At 42.5% G+C, this 20,354-nt stretch overlaps 1 protein-coding gene across 1 annotated transcript in view; it reads left to right on the forward strand.

Annotated features, from left to right (window-relative positions):
- Nucleotides 1-971: 971 nt before the first annotated feature.
- LOC114041207 (zinc finger protein 2 homolog) overlaps nt 972-20,354 on the forward strand; it is a 33,205-nt gene continuing 13,822 nt past the window's right edge. The window contains exons 1-2 of the mRNA XM_027859553.1: nt 972-1,004; nt 7,144-7,270. Of these exons, the coding sequence (XP_027715354.1) occupies nt 972-1,004; nt 7,144-7,270 (160 nt within the window). The remainder of the gene's footprint in view (nt 1,005-7,143; nt 7,271-20,354) is intronic.

Below are 20,354 nucleotides of genomic sequence, written 5' to 3' on the forward strand. Positions count from 1 at the left end.
TCTCCTTCTCTTCCTCCCTTTTCTGCCCTTTCCAGACTGGTCAGGTTCTCTGCCTCCTCTTTGGATTCCATATTCCAGAGTTAGAGCCTTATGGATTGGGAGGATTCATCCTGGAGCTGAAACTCCTGGGATGAACCTGGTCACTGGCCTGCACCCAGCCTCTAAGCCTGAGCTTAGGGGAGAAAGGGCATTCAGTGGCATTCATTCATTCATTCATTTATTTATTCATTCATTCATTCATTTATTCATTCAATCAGTCATTTGCAGGCCTTGTTGTATCCATCCCTACTGCCACCTTGGGCTGGACCTGGACCCCAGAATTTAAAGTTGGGGAAGAGAAGGAGAGGGGGTTGGCAGTTGTCTGTGTCCCCCCTTCAGGGACTTGTGTGGTGCCTTCATTTCCCTCAGATAACAAAGCTCTCAACCCTTTTCTCTCATTTTGGGAACTGGGGGTGTAGAATTTCACACTTGTGCTGCCTGGGGCATTCATTGGTAAGAACTCTGGATTTAGGGAGCTCAGTTTTGAATTCTAGCTGTGCCATTTACTACTTATATGTGGTACAAACATTGTGTAAAACCTGAGATGAGCTAATCTCTGAAATTCCCCTTAAGCCTTCAATCTTTGATCCTACAATCTCCTCTTCTGTAGAAGTGTGAGGTTTGCCAGTCACATCTATGGGGTTTGAAGGAAATGCTGTTTATTTGTTCTCAGGAGGCCATCCTTCAGTTACTTGGATGTAAAATTTGTTGTCCCCAGGCAGCAAGGACTGTGGCCCTTTTCCCTTCTCCTGGGAGCAGAGGAGCAAGGGTTGTGCCGTCTTTTTCTTCTAACCTCAGGCCCTTTCTGAAGGTGGGGGATTTGTTTTCTCTGGGACCAGGGAAGTGCCAGCCTCTCTCATCTTTCTTCTCTGCTTCCTAGCTCTGCCTCTGAGGACCCTGCTCTTCCCCAAGAGGAAGGAATCCAGGAGAGAATGGTCCCTGTGATCCCAACAGCCAGGTGCCAGGTTAGTTGGATTTTCTTCTTTGCTGAAATAATACCTAGATTCTCAGAGTTTGCAAACACTTCTGGTCCATATGCCAGAACTTAGGAAACTGGGTCCATTGTGATGGGTGCAGTCCTTACCCCATGAGGAATGCTTCCCAGAATTGCTGTGTCAAGTCAGTAAGCATTAATTTAGTGCTTCCTGTGTGCCAGGCCCTGGGCTAAGCACAGGGGATACAAAAAAGGGCAAACTCAAGTCTCTGCCCTCACAGAGCTCACACTCTAATGGGGGAAATAACATGGAAACAATTGAGGCAGCTAGGTGGTATAGTGGGTGGAAAGCTGGACCTGGTGTCAGGAAGACCTGAGTTCATATCCAGCCTCAGACACTTACTAGCTGTGGGACCTTGAACAAAAAACTTCACCTGCCTCAGTTGCTCACCTGTAAAATGGGGATCCTCCCAGGGGTGTTGTGAAGATCAAATGAGATGATATCTATAAAGCACTTTGCAAACCTTGAGGCAACCTATAAATAAGATAGAGATTGGAGATAATCTCAGGCACTAGTGTCCCTTTCCTCTGACCCCAATTAATTAAATTGCTCAGGAATTTAGTACCGCTATGTGCTTGGTACTGAGCTTGGTGCTGTGAATTCAAAAGACATATAATTGACATATTTGACATAATTGACAAAAGACATATAATTAAAACTTATTATGGAGATTTCAATTTCCTTGAGGCAAGACCAACTATTTTATATGTATTAATGATGCATTTTTAGCATTTTTATTTTATTTTATTGCATTTATTTAGTGTTTTATTTTTCCCCAATTACATATAAAAACAATTTTTGACGTTCATTTTTAAAATTTGGAACTCCAAATTCTCTTCCTTCCTTCCTTCCTTCCTCCCTCCCCAACCCACCCCCCATTCAAAAGGCAGACAATTAGATGTAGGTTATACTTATGTAGTCATGCAAAACATTTCCATAACAATCATGTAGTGAAAGAAAACATAGACCAAACAAAACACACACACACACACACACACACACACACACACACACACACACCATAGAACAAAAAAGACCCTCAAGAAAAATAAAAAAGTAAAAAAGTCTGCTTCAATCTGCATTCAGACACCATTAGTTCTTTCTCTAGGGATGAGTAGCATTTTCATCAGAAGTCGTTCAGAGTTGGCTTGGATTGTTGTATTGCTGAGAATAGCTCAGTCATTCACAGCTGATCGTCTTACAATATTGCTGTTACTTTGTACACAGCACATTTCATTTTGCATTAGTCTGGCATTATTTTTAAAAAGACCAAAATGAGGGCAACTGGGTGGCACAGTGGGTAGAGCACCAGCCCTAGAGTCAGGAGGACCTGAGTTCAAATCTGGTCTCAGACACTTACTAGCTGTGTGACCCTGGGCAAGTCATTTAATGCCAATTGCCTTAAAAAAAAAAAAAAAAAAGACCAAAATAAGAAGATGTAGACATTCAAGGCTACAGAGAACAAAGATGTTGATACAGGTTCAGATGAGAAATGAAATATTCCTGAAAGTACATTTTGATTTGATAGGGGTAGCACATAGTTAGTTGGGGAAGGAAGGAATTAACCTGTTACTTGTGGAAACTGGTGAATAGTCCCTAGCCATACTCTCCTGTGGAAGGCAGGTCATGGTAGGGGAGCAATATGAAATTAATTTGGATGGGTACCCATTGTAGTAAGCCATGAGCACCATTCTCAAGTTAATAGTGAACAAATATTTGACATAGGCATGGGAAACAAATGCTGCATATGGAGAGAGGTATGAAAGGCTAAAATTTAGGGGGTGAGATGAAGGTATATGTGGCCTTTCACTCAAGGTAAACTCAGAGTTCTCTATAGGACTGTGGCTGAAAATCAGATTTCAGTGCATTAAAGAGGCCTTGAGTATGCCTTGAGTAGAATTGGAGTTGACTATTTGGGAAGAAAGAATAGGCAAAGTGGGGAATGTGCTAGAGCTCTATGGAGAGTTTAGAAATGAGCAGGCTTAAAATAGTCACTTTCTGTGTAGCATTGAGTAGGTGAAGCTTGATGGAAGCCTCAGCTGTACATAGTTGAGAGTTCTCTCACGTTAGTATGGCTTCTCCTTACCAGTCTCAATCCTCATTGTTCTCTTTTCAGCCTTAGATGGAGCCACTTAGATTACTACAGTAGACTCCTACCGGCCTTTCACTTCTCTGTTATCTTTCCCCGTTCTGTCCATCCATCCTTCCATCCATCCGTCTCTCCGTCCATCCACCTATCCATCATCTGTCCCATTGTTGCCAGATTCAGCTTCCTTATGCAGACACCTGAGTATATCATTTGTTTGTTGAAGACCCTTCAGTGAATCCCTATCCACCTGTGCATTACAATTCACATTCTTTTTCTGAGCATTCAGGACCCTCAACAATTTGACATCATTTCCCCGCTTCCCTTTTCTAGTCTTATCTGAGAGAATTTTCCTCCTTGTGTCAATGCTCTAGAACAGTGGTGTCAAATTAATAATGAGGACCACTAAACTGTATGCATGATCCCCGTGGGCCCATGTTGACTTAGTTTTAAATGTAATGTCATCTGTGTCTTACTGTGTTTTTATTTATTTTGCTCAATATTTGCCAATTACATTTTAATCTGGTTCTGGCACACACAGGAGTGATGCAGACTGAATGTGGCCCAGGGTTGATATCTCTGATCTAGAATCGTGAATTGGATAAAAGCCACCCCCATGATTAGCCCCTCTTGCTCATGCTGTTTTGCCTGGTACTACAATGACCTCTGCCCCCTGTAACTATGTGCTGAAATCCTATGAGATACAGCTGAACCACCCAGGAAACCTGTCCTCACTACTCAGATGAGATAATATTTGGAACAGCACTTAGGACAGTGCCTCGCAGGGAGTAGCCACAATATCAGTGCTTCTTTCTTTCCCTTCCCCTATTCATATCCTGCAGCCAGTGATGAGATTTCTCTTCTTGCTTCTCACAACACATTTGGCCTCTGCCTCTTGTATGCACTTACCTATATCCTTTGGCATAGCTTTCCACTCAGTGTAAACTTCATGGAGAAAGGGACCATGCCTTCTTTAATTTTTTATCTCCCCCAGTGCTCAGCTCAGGATTTTGCATATAGTAGACTTTTTTTTTTTTTTATAAAGACCAGATCTCCCTATCTCTTGTCAGACTGGAAGTCCAGAGGCTACTTAAGGGCCTGGTCCTACTCTGATTGGCCTCTTGGCTTTGACCTCTGCAGTCTCTGACCTGGGCTGATTCTTCCCTACTTAGGCAACCTGGTGGCCCCTCTGCTGTCACAAGTTCACATATTAAAGCTGAATTTAATTTGGACACTTGATGTATTCATTGGCTTAGCACACCGAAGCTTTGAACTCTGGAGCCTGAGAGATTCAGCAACCTCTTTTTTCCTGACAGCAGGGATTACAAGTGTGTGCCACCATGCCTGTCCTGTCGGAGACAATAAGCATATTCTGAGGTGCCTGGGGGACATATTGAGAAATTGTGCGATATGTACAATTGGGAAGACAAAGGGGAGAGAGAGAGAGAGAGGGAGAGAGGGAGAGAGAGGGAGAGAGAGAGAAAAAGAGAGAGAGAGAGAGGGAGAGAGAGAGAAATGGAGTGAGCCCTGGAAGCAGTTCAACTAGGAGCACAAATTGGGGAATGCTGGAGGAGAGAAAAGAGAGAGGAGGGGAGAGAGAGGGCAGGGCTAGTGCTGATTGGGTAGTGCAAGCCCCAAAGAGAAGACACTGTGACTTATCTGAAACTGCCCTTTCCAAGGTACCAATCATCTTTTCACTACTAGATCCAGTGACTTTCTCAGTGGTCATCGTAATCTCTCTGTAGTGTTTGACAGTGTTGACCACTACTGCCTCCTCCTAGATATTCTTTCCTCCCTCGGCTTCTTTCTGTGCTCCTTCCACCCCCCTTCATCTCCACCCCCATGGTTTTTGTAATGCTAGTTTCTCCTGCTTGCTTCAGACTCTACCCGAGCTCCTGTCCTCTCCAGAATAATCTCATCTGTTCCATTATCATCTTTAGAGAGATGACTCCTGCTTCTAAATATTCAGCCCTAATGTGTCCTCTTAGCTCTAGGCACACATTTCCAGCTACCTGCTGGACATCTCCCTTTAGATGTAGCATCTTATCTCAAATTCATATGGCCTAAATATAACTTGTTTTCTCCCTTTCTACCTGACCCTTTTCCAAATTTCCTGACAGCTAGTTGGGTAGGTGGTGTAGTAGACAGAGTGCTGGACCTATAGTTAAGAGCTGAGTTCAGATCCAGCCTCAGACATTTACTAGCTGGGTGATCTTGGGCAAGTCATTTAACCTTCAGCTGCCTCTGTTTCCCCAACTGTAAAATAGGGATAATAATAACACCTACCTCCCAGGGTTGTTGTGAGGAACAAATGAGATACTGTTTGTGAAGTACTTGGCACAGTGCTTGGCACATCATAAGTATGTAATAAGTGCTTCTTCCCTTCTCTCCCTCTCCCTCCAATTCTATTGAGGGGCCCACTGTTCTAAGGTTCCCTAATATTCTCAGCCTCAGAGCTGTCTCTGTTTCTTCTCACTCCTTCACTCCCAGTACTGGATCAGTTAGTTGCCAGATCTCGTCAGTTCCAGCATTTCGGGCCATCACCTTTTACTTGGATGCAGGCTTCAGCCTCCTCATTGCTCTTTGTCTTTCCAGTCATCTCAGGCCTCTCTAATCTATCTTAGCACATTGCTGTCAAAATAATGTTCCCAAGGCAAATGTCTGATGGGATCAGTCTCCTACTCAGGAAGTGTGAGTGTCTCCCTATTCCTTCTAAAATAAAATAAAAACTCCTCCACTTAGCATTGAAGTCCATCCATAAATGGGCTCCCATCTACCTTTCTAATACTTCCACTCCATTTCTCTTCCCATTGGCACCCCCTTCTTTCTTTTTTATTATATAAATGTATTTATTTATTTTTTGTTTTCAATGTTCACTTCCATAAGATTATGAGTTCCAAATTTTCTCCCCGTCTCTCCCCTCCCCCCACTCCAAGATGTTGTGTAATTTGACATAGGCTCTACATATACATTCATATTAAACCTATTTTCACATTAGTCAAGTTGTAAAGAAGAATTAGAACCAATGGGAGAAACCACAAGCAGGAAGAAACCAAAAAAAGAGAGCAAATAATATGCTTTGATCTGCAATTAGACTCCATAGTTCTTTTTCTGGATGTGGATAGCATTTTCCATCATGAATCTTTTGGAATTGTCTTAGATTCTTGCATTGCTAAGAAGAGGTAAGTCTGTCAAAGTTGGTCATCACACAGTGTTACTGTGTACAATGTTCTCCTAGTTCTGCTCACTTCACTCAGCATCAGTTCATGTAACTCTTTCTAGGTGTTTCTTATCGTCATTTCTTATAGCACAATGGTATTACATTACATTCATATACCACAACTTTTTCATGCTCTTAATTTCCAATTCTTTGCCACCACAAAAAGAGCTACCATGTGGGTCCTTTTCCCATTTGTATGATCTCTTTGGGTTACAGCCCTCGAAGTGGTTCCCTTCTTTCTGAAATGGAATTCCTCCTTACCCTTCCCTCTTCATTCAAGATACAGACCAGATTCTGTCTCTTTGGCAAGCCCTTCCTCTTTCCCTCTGTTGTTACCTGCTCTCTCTCCCCTCAGATTTCCTTGTACTGACTTACCTGCATGCCTCCTTTATCTCTCCAATTGCATCCAAGTTCCTTGTATACCAAGACTTTTGTTTTTTTCTTTTAACCTCCAGCACCTAGCACAATGGCTTTTACATCCTGCCTTTGACTAGTGTACAATCTTAGGCAGATCCCTTAGCCTTCTGAGGCTTAGTTCCCTCATTTTGGAAATGGGAGAGGCCTGGAAAGTAACTCCTGAAGACAATGACCTTCTCCTTTTCTCCCTAGAGATTTCTCCTGCCTAGTGGTTGAGTACAAATTTTGGTGGCAGTAGGAGTTTTTGAGGTATTTGATTAGGAATAATGAGAGTCCTACATGTTGTGAGCACCATTCCTTCTAAACCAGACTAACTTTCTGTTTTCCCCAAAGATGTCTTTATAAGAGATAATTTATAAGAGATAATTTTATGTTGGATGTTTCAGGAAACATTGACTTTCAACGATGTGGCGGTGGACTTCACCAAGGCAGAGTGGGGGCACCTGGATCCCGCTCAGAAGGACTTATACAAAGAAGTGATGATGGACAATTACAGCAACCTGGTCTCCCTGGGTAAGGACAACTTTTCTCTGTAATTCACAATTCCACCCCCTTCCCCTGACCCCTAGGGTTCAGGGGGAGGTGTGTGTGCTCACACCTATCAGTCTTTATTGTCTCAATTTCTAGAGCCCCTGGGTGTTTCTGAAGTACTCTGCTAATTCTGATGTTCTGTGAAATCTAAGACTCTATTTAATATTATTGAGGTGAGAGTTGGGAGAGCTGGTTCAGGTGTGAAAGAATTCACTTAGAAGATTTTCTCTTAACCAATGGGAACTTTACTTTGTGCAAGTATCATGGGCCTGAGTTTAGCAAGGAGCTAAACAAAGGCCCCGATAAAGGGGAAAAAAAAACCAGGCTTATATAGACAGCCTGTAGGATGATGATGCAATTGTAGGGTTTCTTATGGAGGTTGAAGATTAGGGACAGGATAAGAACAAACAAGATGAGGAAGAGGGTTGCTTACAAGATAAGGAAAAATTGCATTGACACAGGATGAGGAAGATGAATGACAGGATAGGGAACGCGGGATAAGGGAAACAAAAGCAATTCTTTTGGTTTGAGTTGTATAGTATTTCAAGATAAGGGAGAAAGGACTTTAGGAGCCCTCAGGTTCCAGGATGGGCCACGGAAGGAGCCTCAAACTCCTCAGGGGGCCTGAGACAGTAGCCCTTAATATTCTTTTAGCTTTTAGGGCACCATTTGTATCCACATAATTTCCCCACTCAACCACTAGGCAGGAGAAATCTTTAGGGAGAAAAGCAGAAGGTCATTGTCTTCAGTGGCTGCTTCCTGCTGAACGGGGCCAAGAGTCCACGTCAAGGACCGAGACTAGGTTGGTACTCCGGGAAGAGGTAGGGGGAGATATCAGGCTGGAGCGGATGTCTTGCATCCAAGAGGCTGCCTGTACTATTCTCGAGTGTGGAGTTCCATCTTATGGGAATTATTAACGTACATACAAGAGGTGTTGGCCAAAGCACAAACACCTCTTGAGGAGGCTAGAAGATAGAAGAAGAGCTCAACAGTTGTCTGGAACCATATTGGCTAAGGAGCCAAGTGACTCCCGAAGCCCAGATAAGCCGTGGGCTTGTCATTTGCCAGAAGCAAGACAATGGCTATTAGATTAGGGACGGTTGTCTCATGTTTCCAGAAAAGGGAGTAAGGCCTCAGCTCCGCTGGACAGGTACCAGAGAGTGTTTTCCCAGAAACCTCATTTGACCCGAGGGGAATAGGAGTGAGTATTATTGTAGATTTGGATCAGGGGAACTTGCCTGACCAAGCGTGCGCTGTCCAAATGGTTGGTAAGGGGAGAGATGGGGGGAGATCAGGACAACATCCAGGGAGGGAAACATTAGGGGTGGCTAGTCCACAAAGGGAGACTGTTCTGGGGCCCCACGAGGGGAGCCTATGGTTCTATTTAAGCTAGATCGCAATTTTATCGCCTAAATGAGTGACGTGTTGCAGGAACCAGGTAGATCCCTGAGCCAGTGTACATTCCATGCAGGGTTTCCTGGGGATGAAGGGAGAGTTATGGGGAGTTAGCTCGTATCCTGGGGATGATGGTGTCATATCCAGCAATCCCTTACTCGCCTCACCCCAGAGTTCCTTATTCGAATTAAGGCATTAGACTTCCAGTCTTGGGGAAGCAGGCTTAGCCCCGGGCTCAGGAGGTATCAGGAAGAGGGTGGGTTAGGGACAGAAGGAATTCGAGGCAGGGCCCAGAACACAGCATAGCTGGAGAAAATCAAATAGAGCCAGGGCTGGTGGGAAAAGCAGAAGGAGCTGTGTTCCCACTGTCATAAGTTTATGTCTTGTGTTTCCCGAAGAGCAATTTCAGGTCCTCCACCGGCTGGCACGAGTATTCAGAGTGATGTTCACAAGAACCTGTGGGGGACGGTGGAACAGGTTTAAATTGAGAAACACGAGTCCAACTAAGCCCTTGAGCTTAGCAGTGGTAGAAGTGGTTAGGATGACCTTATACTGCCCCCTCCACTTTTCATCCAGAGGGGTCTGTGCCTTGTGAGTTCCACAATTTAAGATGGACCGAGTGGCTGGGGTAACAGGTAGGGAGGAGCTGGGGGCTCATTTGTCTGGGGTGTGGAGGTGTGAATGAGTATAATCGGATAAACCCTTGCGCACTTAAGGTCTACCAAATGTTAGTTCAAAGGGCCTGAGTTTAACTTTGGCTCAGGGGGCCATCCTGACTTGGAGTAAGACAGCTGGGAGGAGTCCTGCCCAACCTTGGCAAACTCCCAGAGTCAATCTGGTCAGGGTTCTTTTCAGGGTAGGGTTCATCTTTTCAACCTTACCAGAAGACTGGGGATGCCAGGCCGAATGGAGGTGGTAGCTTATGCCGAGGTCCTCAGCAACCTTTTGGGTAATTTGGGAAGTAAAAGCCGGTCCATTATCACTGGGAGTGAGGCAGTCCGAATCTGGGAATAATTTCCTTCGGAAGTACTTCAGGCACTTCCACAGCGACTAGGGAAGGCCTGCCCAGCCAGTGAAAATGTCAGTAAGTACTGAGAGAAGTTTGAATCCTCTACAAGGTGGCCCGGGTTCATGCCCTCTACCAGAATATTGTTGTCTTTCCTCAGGGGTATATTGAGGGCCAAAAGAGGGTGAGACCTGGGGAATTAGGGGTGTAGTTGAAGACTGGGTTCTTGCTTCGCCTTTGGCGACGCCATCTGCCAGCTGGTTTCTGCAGCCGGATCTGATGGCACCTTTTGATGTCCCCTAAGCACATTTGTACTTTGGGGGCATGTGCAGCCTGGAGGAGGCTTAAGACTTCAGGACCACATCTGATGGGGGAATTCTTTGTGGTTAGGAACCCTCTTTCCTGCCATCTCACCCCTTGGGCGTGGAGCCCTGGGAAGGTGTGTTTGGAGTATTTGTAGATGTTGATTCTCTTATCTCTCCCCCAATCTAAAGCTCTAATGAGTGCTATTAACTCAGGCTTTTGTGCTGAGTCCCCACAGGCAAGGGGCGGGATTCAATGGTGCTGTGGAGGCGGATGATTGCAGAGCCTGCTCTCCTCATTCCCCAGGCCCTCAGTATACCTAGTATCATAGGGGTTTTCCAAGGGAAAGTCTGTGAGGGCAGGGCGACTGGCTGGCTTGCACCACCCTGAGTGCCTCCTCACAGTTACGCAAGGGATGCTCAGGATCCCCAGTGGAAGAAAGCAGGGTAGCAGGGTTCAGGGTGGAGCACAGGCGTAAGGTTAAGTCAGGAGTATCAAGGAGAATACTTGGTCAGGCGGCCACTAGCCAGCCATGGCCGCCCTCTTACTTCCAAAATGCTCCGGACCCGCGCAGGTTCAGGACAGGAGCTGCCCCAGGGTGATCTTAGCAGCCTCCCCCACCAAGAGGGCTGTTGCGTCTGGCTGTTTAGAGAAGTATGCCAGTATGCAGTCCCAGGCTCTGAGTAAGGTTGCCCACGGCCTCACCTGTTTTCGTCTACACACAGAGTGAAGGGTTTCCCTGAGTCCGGTAAGACTAGGGCTGGAGCAGAGGTCAAGTCGACTAAAAAAAATATTAATTAATTTATTTTTAGTTTTCAACGTTCATTTTCATAAGCTGTTGAGTTTTAAATTTTCTCCCTCCCCCAAGACGATATGCAATCTTATGTAGACTCTACATATACATTCTTATTAAACATGTTTTCATATTAGCAAGAAGGATTAGAATGGGGGCAGCTAGGTGGCTCCGTGGATAGAGCACCGGCCCTGAAGTCAGGAGGACCTGAGTTCAAATTCGGCCTCAGACCAAACACTTGACACGTACTAGCTGTGTGACTTTGGGCAATTCACTTAACCCCGATTGCCTCACCAAAAAACAAAACAAAACAAAACAAAAAACAACAAAACAAACAAACAAAAAAAAAAATTAGAATGAATGGGAGGAACCACAAGAAAGAAGAAAATCAAAACAAAACAAAAGAGAGAGAGAGAGAGCAAATAGTCTGCTTCAATCTGCATACAGACTCCATAGTTTTTTTCTGGATGTGGACAGCATTTTCCATCATGAGTCTTTTGGAGCTGTCTTACATCCTTGCATTGCTGAGAAGGTCTAAGTCTATCAAAGTTGGTCATCACACAACATTACTATTGCTGTGTACAATGTTCTCCTGGTTCTGTTCACCTCACTCAGCATCAGTCCATACAAGTCTTTCCAGGCTTTTCTGAAGTCCTCCTGCTCATCATTTCCACTACATTCATATACCACGACTTGTTCAGACATTCCCCGATTGATAGACATCCCCTCAACTTCCAATTTTTTGCCACCACAAAAAGAGCTGCTAAAAATATTTTTGTACATATGGGTCTCTTTCCCATTTTTATGACGTCTTTGGGATACAGCTCTGGCAATGGGATTGCTGGGTCAAAGGGTATGCACAGTTTTATAGCCCTGCTCTCCAGAATGGTTGGATCAATTCACAACTCCACCAACAATAATGCATTGGTGTTCTAATTTTCCCACAACTTCTCCAGCGTTTATAATTTTCCTGTTTTGTCATGTTAGCCAATCTGATAGGTGTGATGTGGTACCTAAGAGTTGTTTTGATTTGAATTTCTTGAATCAATGATGATTTAGAGCATTTTTCATATGATTATAGATAGCTTTAATTTCTTCATCTGAAAATTGCCTGTTCGTATCCCTTGACCATTTACCAATTGGGGAATGACTTGTGTTCTTATGAATTTGATTCAGTTCTCTATATATTTTAGAGATGAGGCCTTTATCAGCGAAACTGGCTGTAAAAATTATTTCCCAATTTTCTTCTTCCCTCCTAGTCTTGGTTACGTTGGCTTTGTGCAAAAATTTTTCAATTTAGTGCAATCAAAATTATCCATTTTTTGCATTTCATAATGCTCTCTATCTCTTGTTTGGTCATAAATTCTTCCATTCTGACAGGTAAACTATTCCTTGCTCTCCCAATATCAGCCTTGGTATCTAAATCATGTTCTCATTTTGACTTTATTTTGGTATATGGTGTGAGATGTTGGTCTATGGCCAGTTTCTGCCATACTATTTTCCAGTTTTCCCAGCAGTTTTTGTCAAATAGAGGACTTTGGGTTTATCAAACAGTAGATTACTATAGTCATTGACTACTAAGTATTGTGTACCTAACCAATTCCACTGATCCACCACTCTATTTCTTAGCCAGTACCAAGTAGTTTTGATGATTGCTGCTTTATAATACAATTTCAGATCTGGTATGGTTAGTCCACCTTCCCTAGCATTTCTTTTCATTAATTCCCTTGATATTCTGGACTTTTGTTCTTCCAGATGAATTTTGTTATTATTTGTTTTAGTTCTATAAAAATTGCTTGGTAGTTTGATTGATATGGCACTGAATAAATAAATTAATTTAGGAAGAATTGTCATTTTTATTACATTAGCTCGGTCTATCCATCAGCAACTGATGTTTTTCCTATTATTTAATCTGACTTTATTTATGTGAAAAGTGTTTTATAATTGTGTTCATATAGTTCCTGAGTTTGTTTTGGCATGCAGACTCCCAAATATTTTATAATGTCTACAGTAACTTTAAATGGAATTTCTCTTGCTACCTCTTGCTGTTGGACTGTGTTAGTAATATATAGAAATGCCAGTGATTTGTGTGGGTTTATTTTATATCCTGCAACTTTGCTGAAGTTGTTTATTATTTTAAGTAGTTTTTTTTACTGGATTCTCTAGGATTCTCTAAGTATATAATCATATCATCTGCAAAGAGCGTAGTTTCTTCTTTGCCTATTCTAATTCCTTCAATTTCTTTTTCTTCTCTTATTGCTAAAGGTAATGTTTCTAGTACCATATTGAGTAACAGTTGTGACAATAGATATCCTTGTTTTACCCCCCCCATCTTATTGGAAGTGCTTCTAGCTTATCCCCATTACATATAATGCTTGTTGATAGTTTTAAGTAGCTGATACTTAGCATTTTAAGGAACGCTCCATTTATTCCTATTCTGTCTAGTGTTTTTAATAGGACTGGGTATTGTATTTTGTCAAAAGCTTTTTCTGCATCTAGTGAGATAATCATGTGGTTTCTGTTAGTTTTGTTATTGATATGATCAATTATGCTGATAGTTTAATTTTGAACCAGCCCTGCATTCCTGGTATAAATCCTACCTGGTCATAATGTATTTTTCTTGTGATAAATTGCTGTGATCTTTTTGTTAATATTTTATTTAAAAATTTTGCTTCTATATTCATTAGGGAAATTGGTCTATAATTTTCTCTCTTTGTTTTGACTCTTCCAGGTTTAGATATCAGTGCCATATTTGTATCATGAAAAGAATTTAGTAAATCTCCTTCTTCACCTATTTTCCCAAATAGTCTATATAGTATTGGAATTAATTGTTCTTTAAATGTTTGATAGAATTTGCTTGTAAATCCATCTGGCCCTGGAGATTTTTCCCTAGGGAGTTCATTGATGGCTTCTTCAATTTCTTTTTCTGAGATGGGGTTATTTAAGTATTTACTTCCTCTTCTGTTAATCTGGGCAATTTATATTTTTGTAAATATGTATCCATTTCACAAAGATTGTCAAATTTATTGGCATACAGTTGGGCAAAATAGTTCCTAATTATTGTTTTAATTTCTTCTTCATTGGTGGTGGATTCACTCTTTTCATTTTTGATACTGGTAATTTGGTTTTCTTCTTTCTTTTTTTTTAAATTAAATTAACCAGAGGTTTATCTATTTTATTGGTTTTTCATAAAATCAGCTCTTAGTTTTATTGGTTAGTTCAATAGTTTTCTTAATTTCAATTTTATTAATCTCTCCTTTGGTTTTTAGTATTTCTAATTTGGTATTTAATTGGGGATTTTTAATTAGTTCTTTTTCTAGCTTTTTTAGTTGCATGCCCAATTCATTGATCTCCTCTTTCTTTATTTTATTTATGTAAGTGTTTAGAGATATAAAACTTCCCCTTAAAACAGCTTTTGCTGCATCCCATAAGTTTTCGTATGTTGTCTCATGATTATTATTCTCTTGGATGAAGTTATTGATTGTTTCTATGATTTGTTGTTTGACTCATTTATTCTTTAGGATTAGATTATTTAGTTTCTAGTTAATTTTCAGTCTATCTTTTTATGATCCTTTATTACATGTAATTTTTATTGCATCATGATCTGAAAAAGATGCATTTAATATTTCTGCCTTTCTGCATTGGATTGTGAGGTTTTTATGCCCTAGTACATGGTCAATTTTTGTGTAGGTGCCATATACCATTAAAAAAAAGGTGTATTCCTTTCTATCCCTTTTCAATTTTCTCCAGAGGTTTACAATATCTAACTTTTCTAAAATTCTGTTCACTTCCTTAACTTCTTTCTTGTTTATTTTATGGTTAGATTTATCTAGTTTTGAGAGGAGGAGGTTGAGGTCCCCTACTAGTATAATTTTGCTGTCTATTTCTTCCTGTAACTCCCTTAATTTCTCCAAGAATTTGGATGCTATACCACTTGGTGCATATATGTTTAGTAATGATATTACTTCATCATCTATGGTGCCTTTTAGCAGGATTTAATTTCCTTCCTTATCTCTTTTAATTAGTTCTGTTTTTGCTTTTGCTTTGTCTGAGATCAGTATTGCTGCCCCTGCATCTTTTTTACTTCAGTTGAAGTATAATAGTCTATTCCAGCCTTTTGCCTTTACCTTGTGTGTATCCCTCTGTTTAAAATGTGTTTCTTGTAAACAACATATTGTAAGATTATTGTTTTTAACCCATTCTGCTATCTGCTTCCATTTTATGGGAGAGTTCAACCCATTCACATTCAGTTATGATTACTATCTGTGTCTTTCTTTCCATCCTGTTCACCTCCCACCCTGCCCCCTGTTTATGCTCTTCTTTCTCCTTTCTCCTTTTCCTTCCTCCAAAGAGTTTTGCTTTTGAACAACACCTCCCTCAATTTTCCTTCCCTTCTATCAGCCCTCTCCCTTTTCTTTCCCTTTTCCTTTACTACTTCTTCCCTCCCTTCTAACCACCCTCCCTCTTTTCTTTCCCCTTTCCCCTCTCACTGCCTATAGGGCAAGTTAGATTTCTCTACGTAACTGAGTATGTTATTACCTCCTTGAGCCAAATCTGATGAGAGTAAGATTCAAACAATACTCATCTCCCTCCCTTCTTTCCCTCTACTGTAATGTTTTTTGCCTCTTCATGTGATATAATTTACCTTTTTCTGCCTCCTCCTTTCTTCTTCTCCCATTACAATCCCTTTTCATTCCTTAATTGGGTTTTTTATCTTCACATCAAAGTCAATTCATACCCACACCCTCTGACTATGTATATCCCTTCTAAATGTGGTAATAAAGATACATTTCTCAAGAATTACAAGTATCTTCTTCCCATTTAGGGTTGTAAACAGTTTGCCCTTACTGAATAACATGTTTTTGTTTTTGTTTTTGTTATTTCTTTCCTTTTTACCTTTTAATGCCTCTGTTGAGACTTGTATTTGAAGATTGAAGATTCCATTGAGCTCTGGTCTTTTCATCAAGAAGGTCTGGAAGTCCCCTATTTCATTGAGTGACCATCTCCTTGACTGAAAGATTATGCTCAATTTTGCTGAGTAGTTGATCCTTGGTTGTAATCTAAGCTCCTTTGCCTTATAGAATATCATGTTCTATGCCCTCTGATCTGTTCATGTAGAAGCTGCAAGGTCCTGCATAATCCTGACTGTGGTTCCAGGATATTGGAATTGTTTCTTTCTGGCTGCTTGTAGTATTTTCTTCTTGACCTTAAAGTTCTAGAATTTGGCTGTAATATTCTTTTTTTTCTCCTGCTCTTTTTTAAATTATGGTTTTCAGGTACACCAATAATTCTTAAGTTATCTCTCCTGGATTTATTTTCCAGGTCAATTGTTTTTCCAATGAGGTATTTTATGTTTTCTTCAATTTTTTCAGTCTTTTGCTTTCGTTTGACTGATTCTTGATATCTCATAGAGTCATTAGCTTCCACTTGCCCAACTCTAATTTTTAACAAATTATTATCCTCAGTTAGCTTTTGTACCTCCTTTTCCATTTGGCCAATTGTATTTTTTGAGGACTTGTTTTCTACAGTCAATTTTTGTCCTTCCTTTTCCAAACTATTGACTCTCTCTTGCATACCTCTCATTTCCTTTCCTAATTTTTCTTCTACCTCTCTTATTTGACGTTTAAAATCCTTCTTGAGCCCTTCCAAGAAGGCTTTTTGGGCTTGAGACCAGTTCATATTCCCCTTTGAGGTTTCCAACGTGGGTGTCTTAACAGTGCTGTCCTCTTTTAAAATTGTGTTTTGATCTTCCCTGTCCCCATAGTAAGAGTCCATGGTCTTTGTTTTTCTATGTTGCTTCTTACTCATGGGGTTTGCCTTTTTCCTGGCTTTTAAAGTTGCTCTCTGCTTCTGGGGCACCACACTGTCTCACACATCTTGTGCTGGGGGCTAGGGGGCCTGGTTACTGGCTTTGTGTGCTGGGGCCTCAGGTTCTGGCAGCTGGAGGCTCTCGAGGATGCAGCTTACTTATTGCTGAGTTGGAGCTGGTGGTGGTGGCTGGTGAGTGCCAAGGCCAGGTGGGGTCTTTCTGTGTTTCCCCAGGGTTATACTGAAGCTCATGGGGTGGGATGTGGGGGTGGGGGTGGTCTGGCACTGGAGGTCACCTCCTCACCCAGGGCCATGCCAGAGCATGGTCAGGCTCAGCCATTTGTAGATGGTTCTCTGCCCTGGTGTCTGCCGGTTCCTCTGGCTGTGCCAAGGCACTCAGGGGGTTGTGGTGTTGGCACTTGCCTGATCCACCTCCCTGGAGTCAGGATCTCCAGCTGGTTTGCTGAGGTGGGGCTTGCTGTGGGCTTGCCGGAACACCTATCCCGTATTGGTCCCCTTCAGCCACATCAAGAGGCAGCTTTCCCGTTAATCCTCCCAGCCCCATGAGCTAAAAAACTGCTGTACCCCATCTTTCTGCTTTCTCCACTGTTCCAGGATTTTTCCTGGGGTGGTATTTTCTAGGTTTTTCAAGATCAATAAGAGAGAGTCAGAGTGACTAACTGTTTATACCACCATCTTGGCTCCTGGAAGTTCAATTCGATTTTTAAAGTGTTAAATGCGTTATCTTTTTCAGGTCCCCATTGGAGGGGTAAGGTGTCAGGACCCTGTGTGGCATTGTAAAGAGGTTTGGTGATGAGGTCAAAGTTGGGAATCCAAATCCTACAAAACCCTGCCAGGCCTAGAAAAGTGTGGAGCTAGCATTTAGAGGTGGGGCAGGTTAGGCCAAAATTGCTTGTTTTCATTCTGTTGTCAGGGAACAGGAGGCGGCGGGGGGGGGGGGGGGGGTAGGAGGTGACCCAGGTACTTTACAGACTGTCCTGCAATGTGGGCTTTTGGCAGAGAAACGTTGCATCCCCTCAGACCCAGATAATTCAGAGTAGAGATAGCAGCTTCAATAGCCTGTTCACAGGAAGGGCTACAGATAAGGACACCGTCAATATATTGAACAATAGTGCTGGAATGGAGCTCTAGATCCCTGAAATCTTTGCCCAGCGCCTGCCCAAAAAGGTGAGGGCTATCACGGAAATACTGTGGGAGGGCTGTCCAGGAGAGCTGCTGGGGAATTTGCTCCCTAGGCTCTGCTCATTCAAAAGCAAAGATATAGAAGATGGTGGAGTAAAAGCAGTGACTTGCTTGAGCTCTCCCCCACACCCCTCCAAATACCTGTGAAAAATGGCTCTAAACAATCTCTAAAGCAGCAGAACCCACAAAAAGACAGAATGAAACAAATTTCCAGCCAAAGACAAAGTGGATGGTCGATTGGAAAGGCATATTGTGCCAGGTAGGGAGAGAAACTTGGTTTGGCGTGGGCGCCCAGGGAAAACAGGTCTCAGAGAACCTGGAGCAGCCCTCAGAGCATGAATCACAGGCAGCTGCAGCAGTTTCCAGACTTCTCAACCCACAAATGCCAAAAACAATTTAGAAGGTCAGTAGGAAAAGTCTGTGACTACCGTGAGAGAGAAGCTTGGTCCCAACCCTAGTCCCATCTGTAGCCCTGGGGTGGTAGCTGCTTCTGGAGCTTCTGGCCCACAGACTGAGGGGGAATCAAGTGGCTGATCAGAGCGGGGATGCAGGGATCTCCTTGATGGTGCTGAGGCAGGATTCTCTTACTTTGCCTGTGCTTAGATCTGGATCACAGTTCTGGGTGGTGGTCCTGGGGCAAGGAGGAGTGCTGGCGTGGTGAAGCTTGTAGTGGTGGTGGAGAGGAAATCCTCCTCACAGTTCCAGGGCAGAAAAGAGTGCTTGTGGTTACTCATAGACAGGAGCACAGGCCAGGAAAGGAGCAAACACCTTGCCTCTTATCATACCACCTTTGAAAAACTGAAAATTTACAGGTCCCTAGAATTATCTCTGAAAATAGCTGCACAAAACCCCTGAAGCTTGGGACAGTACTTTCTCCACACTGGAAGCAGACCCTTACCTTAACAAAGAGTTTATAACTCAAGTAATTGGCTGGGATCATGAGCAAACTTTGAAAAAAAAAAAGTCAGATCATAGAATCTTTCTTTGGTGACAAAGAAGATCAAAACATACAACTAGAAGAAGACAACAAAGTCAAAGCTCCTACATCCAAAGCCTCCAAGAAAAATATGAATTGGTCCCAGGTCATGGAAGAGCTCAAAAAGGATTTTGAGAAGCAAGTAAGAGAAGTAGAGGGAAAACTGGGAAGAGAAATGAGAGTGATGCAAGAAAATCATGAAAAACAAGTCAACAGCTTGCTAAAGGAGACCCAAAAATATACTGAAGAGAATAACACATTAAAAAATAGCTTAACCCAAATGGCAAAAGAGGTCCCAAAAGCCAATGAGGAGAAGAATGCCTTAAAAAGCAAAATTGACCAAAAGCAAAGAGATATTGGGAGTCCTTGTGAAGTGGTATATAAAAGAAGGCATCTTTAAGCTCTAGAGTACTAAACCAGGGAGTGTCTCCTGGGACCTGAGCTAAAACAGTATAAGGATTCAGGACAATGGGATGAATGGGGATGACAACTTCGTTTATAGCCCATAGGTCCTGAACCATTTGAAACTCCCCATTTGGTTTGAGAACAGGGCGTATTGAGATGTTACAGGGTGGCTGACAGGGAACCAGTAAACCATATTGTAAAAACTTAGCAATGAGAGGCTGTAACCCCAAGTTGGCTTCATGTTAATAGGGCTTCATACATTAATAATACTGTCACTGGTGTGGGTTTGAGGTTGAATCCCTTAGATGGATCTGAACAGGGGTGGCATATACCATCCTCCCAGGGACTCCATTGTCCCAGACTGTTGGGGTAACCCTGGTCCAGACCTCATGAGGGATGTGGGACGAGTGCAGTGTTTGCCTGTCATGACTAATACGTTTAGGGGGTTCCAGATCAAGGAAAAATGGGATCCTGTTTAAACATGAGGTCCCAGCCCAGTAGAGGAACAGGACAAGTGGGGAGGATAATGAAAGTATTCATGGAAGCTTGTCACTCATAGAGACAAGAAAAGGGTACTGTTTGCCTACCTTTCCTGGGTTTGCCATCAATCCTCATTAAGGATAAGGTCAAAGAATAAGTGGGGTCTGAATAATGCACGAGGAGAGAATAATTGGCTCCGGTATCGATCAGAAAATTAATTGACTTACCCTCCATGTCAATTTCTACCCTGGGCTCGATCATAGTGATGTCAAAAGGAGCCCAACTGACCCCAGGGTCCTGTAATTCCAAATCTGAAGGGGCTCGGAATGTCAAGAGTTGTGGGGCCATGGTTCGATTTCTTTATGGACAGTTGCATTTCCAGTGGCCTTTCTGGTGGCAGAGAGGGCATGGCCTAGGAGGTAGGCAGTTATCTGACCCCTTCTGGGAATGGTCCCTGGAGCAGTGACCAGATTTTTTTACACCAGAAGCAGTTGCCACTACTCTGTTTTCCAGAGCCTGGGTTTCCCAAGATAACAGCAGCCAAGAGAATCGTGTTACAGATTTTCTCCTTGGCCTTCACCTTATCCCTTTTGTTAAAGACCTTAAAAGCAGTTTCCATCATCTCCTTAAATGGGGTTTAAGGGTCCTATTCTAATTTTTGCAGTTTATGGCATATGACTGGAGCTGACTGGGAAAT

This window comes from Vombatus ursinus, unplaced genomic scaffold (assembly GCF_900497805.2).
Source record: "Vombatus ursinus unplaced genomic scaffold, bare-nosed wombat genome assembly UNPS02014170.1, whole genome shotgun sequence".
Lineage (NCBI taxonomy): Eukaryota > Metazoa > Chordata > Mammalia > Diprotodontia > Vombatidae > Vombatus > Vombatus ursinus.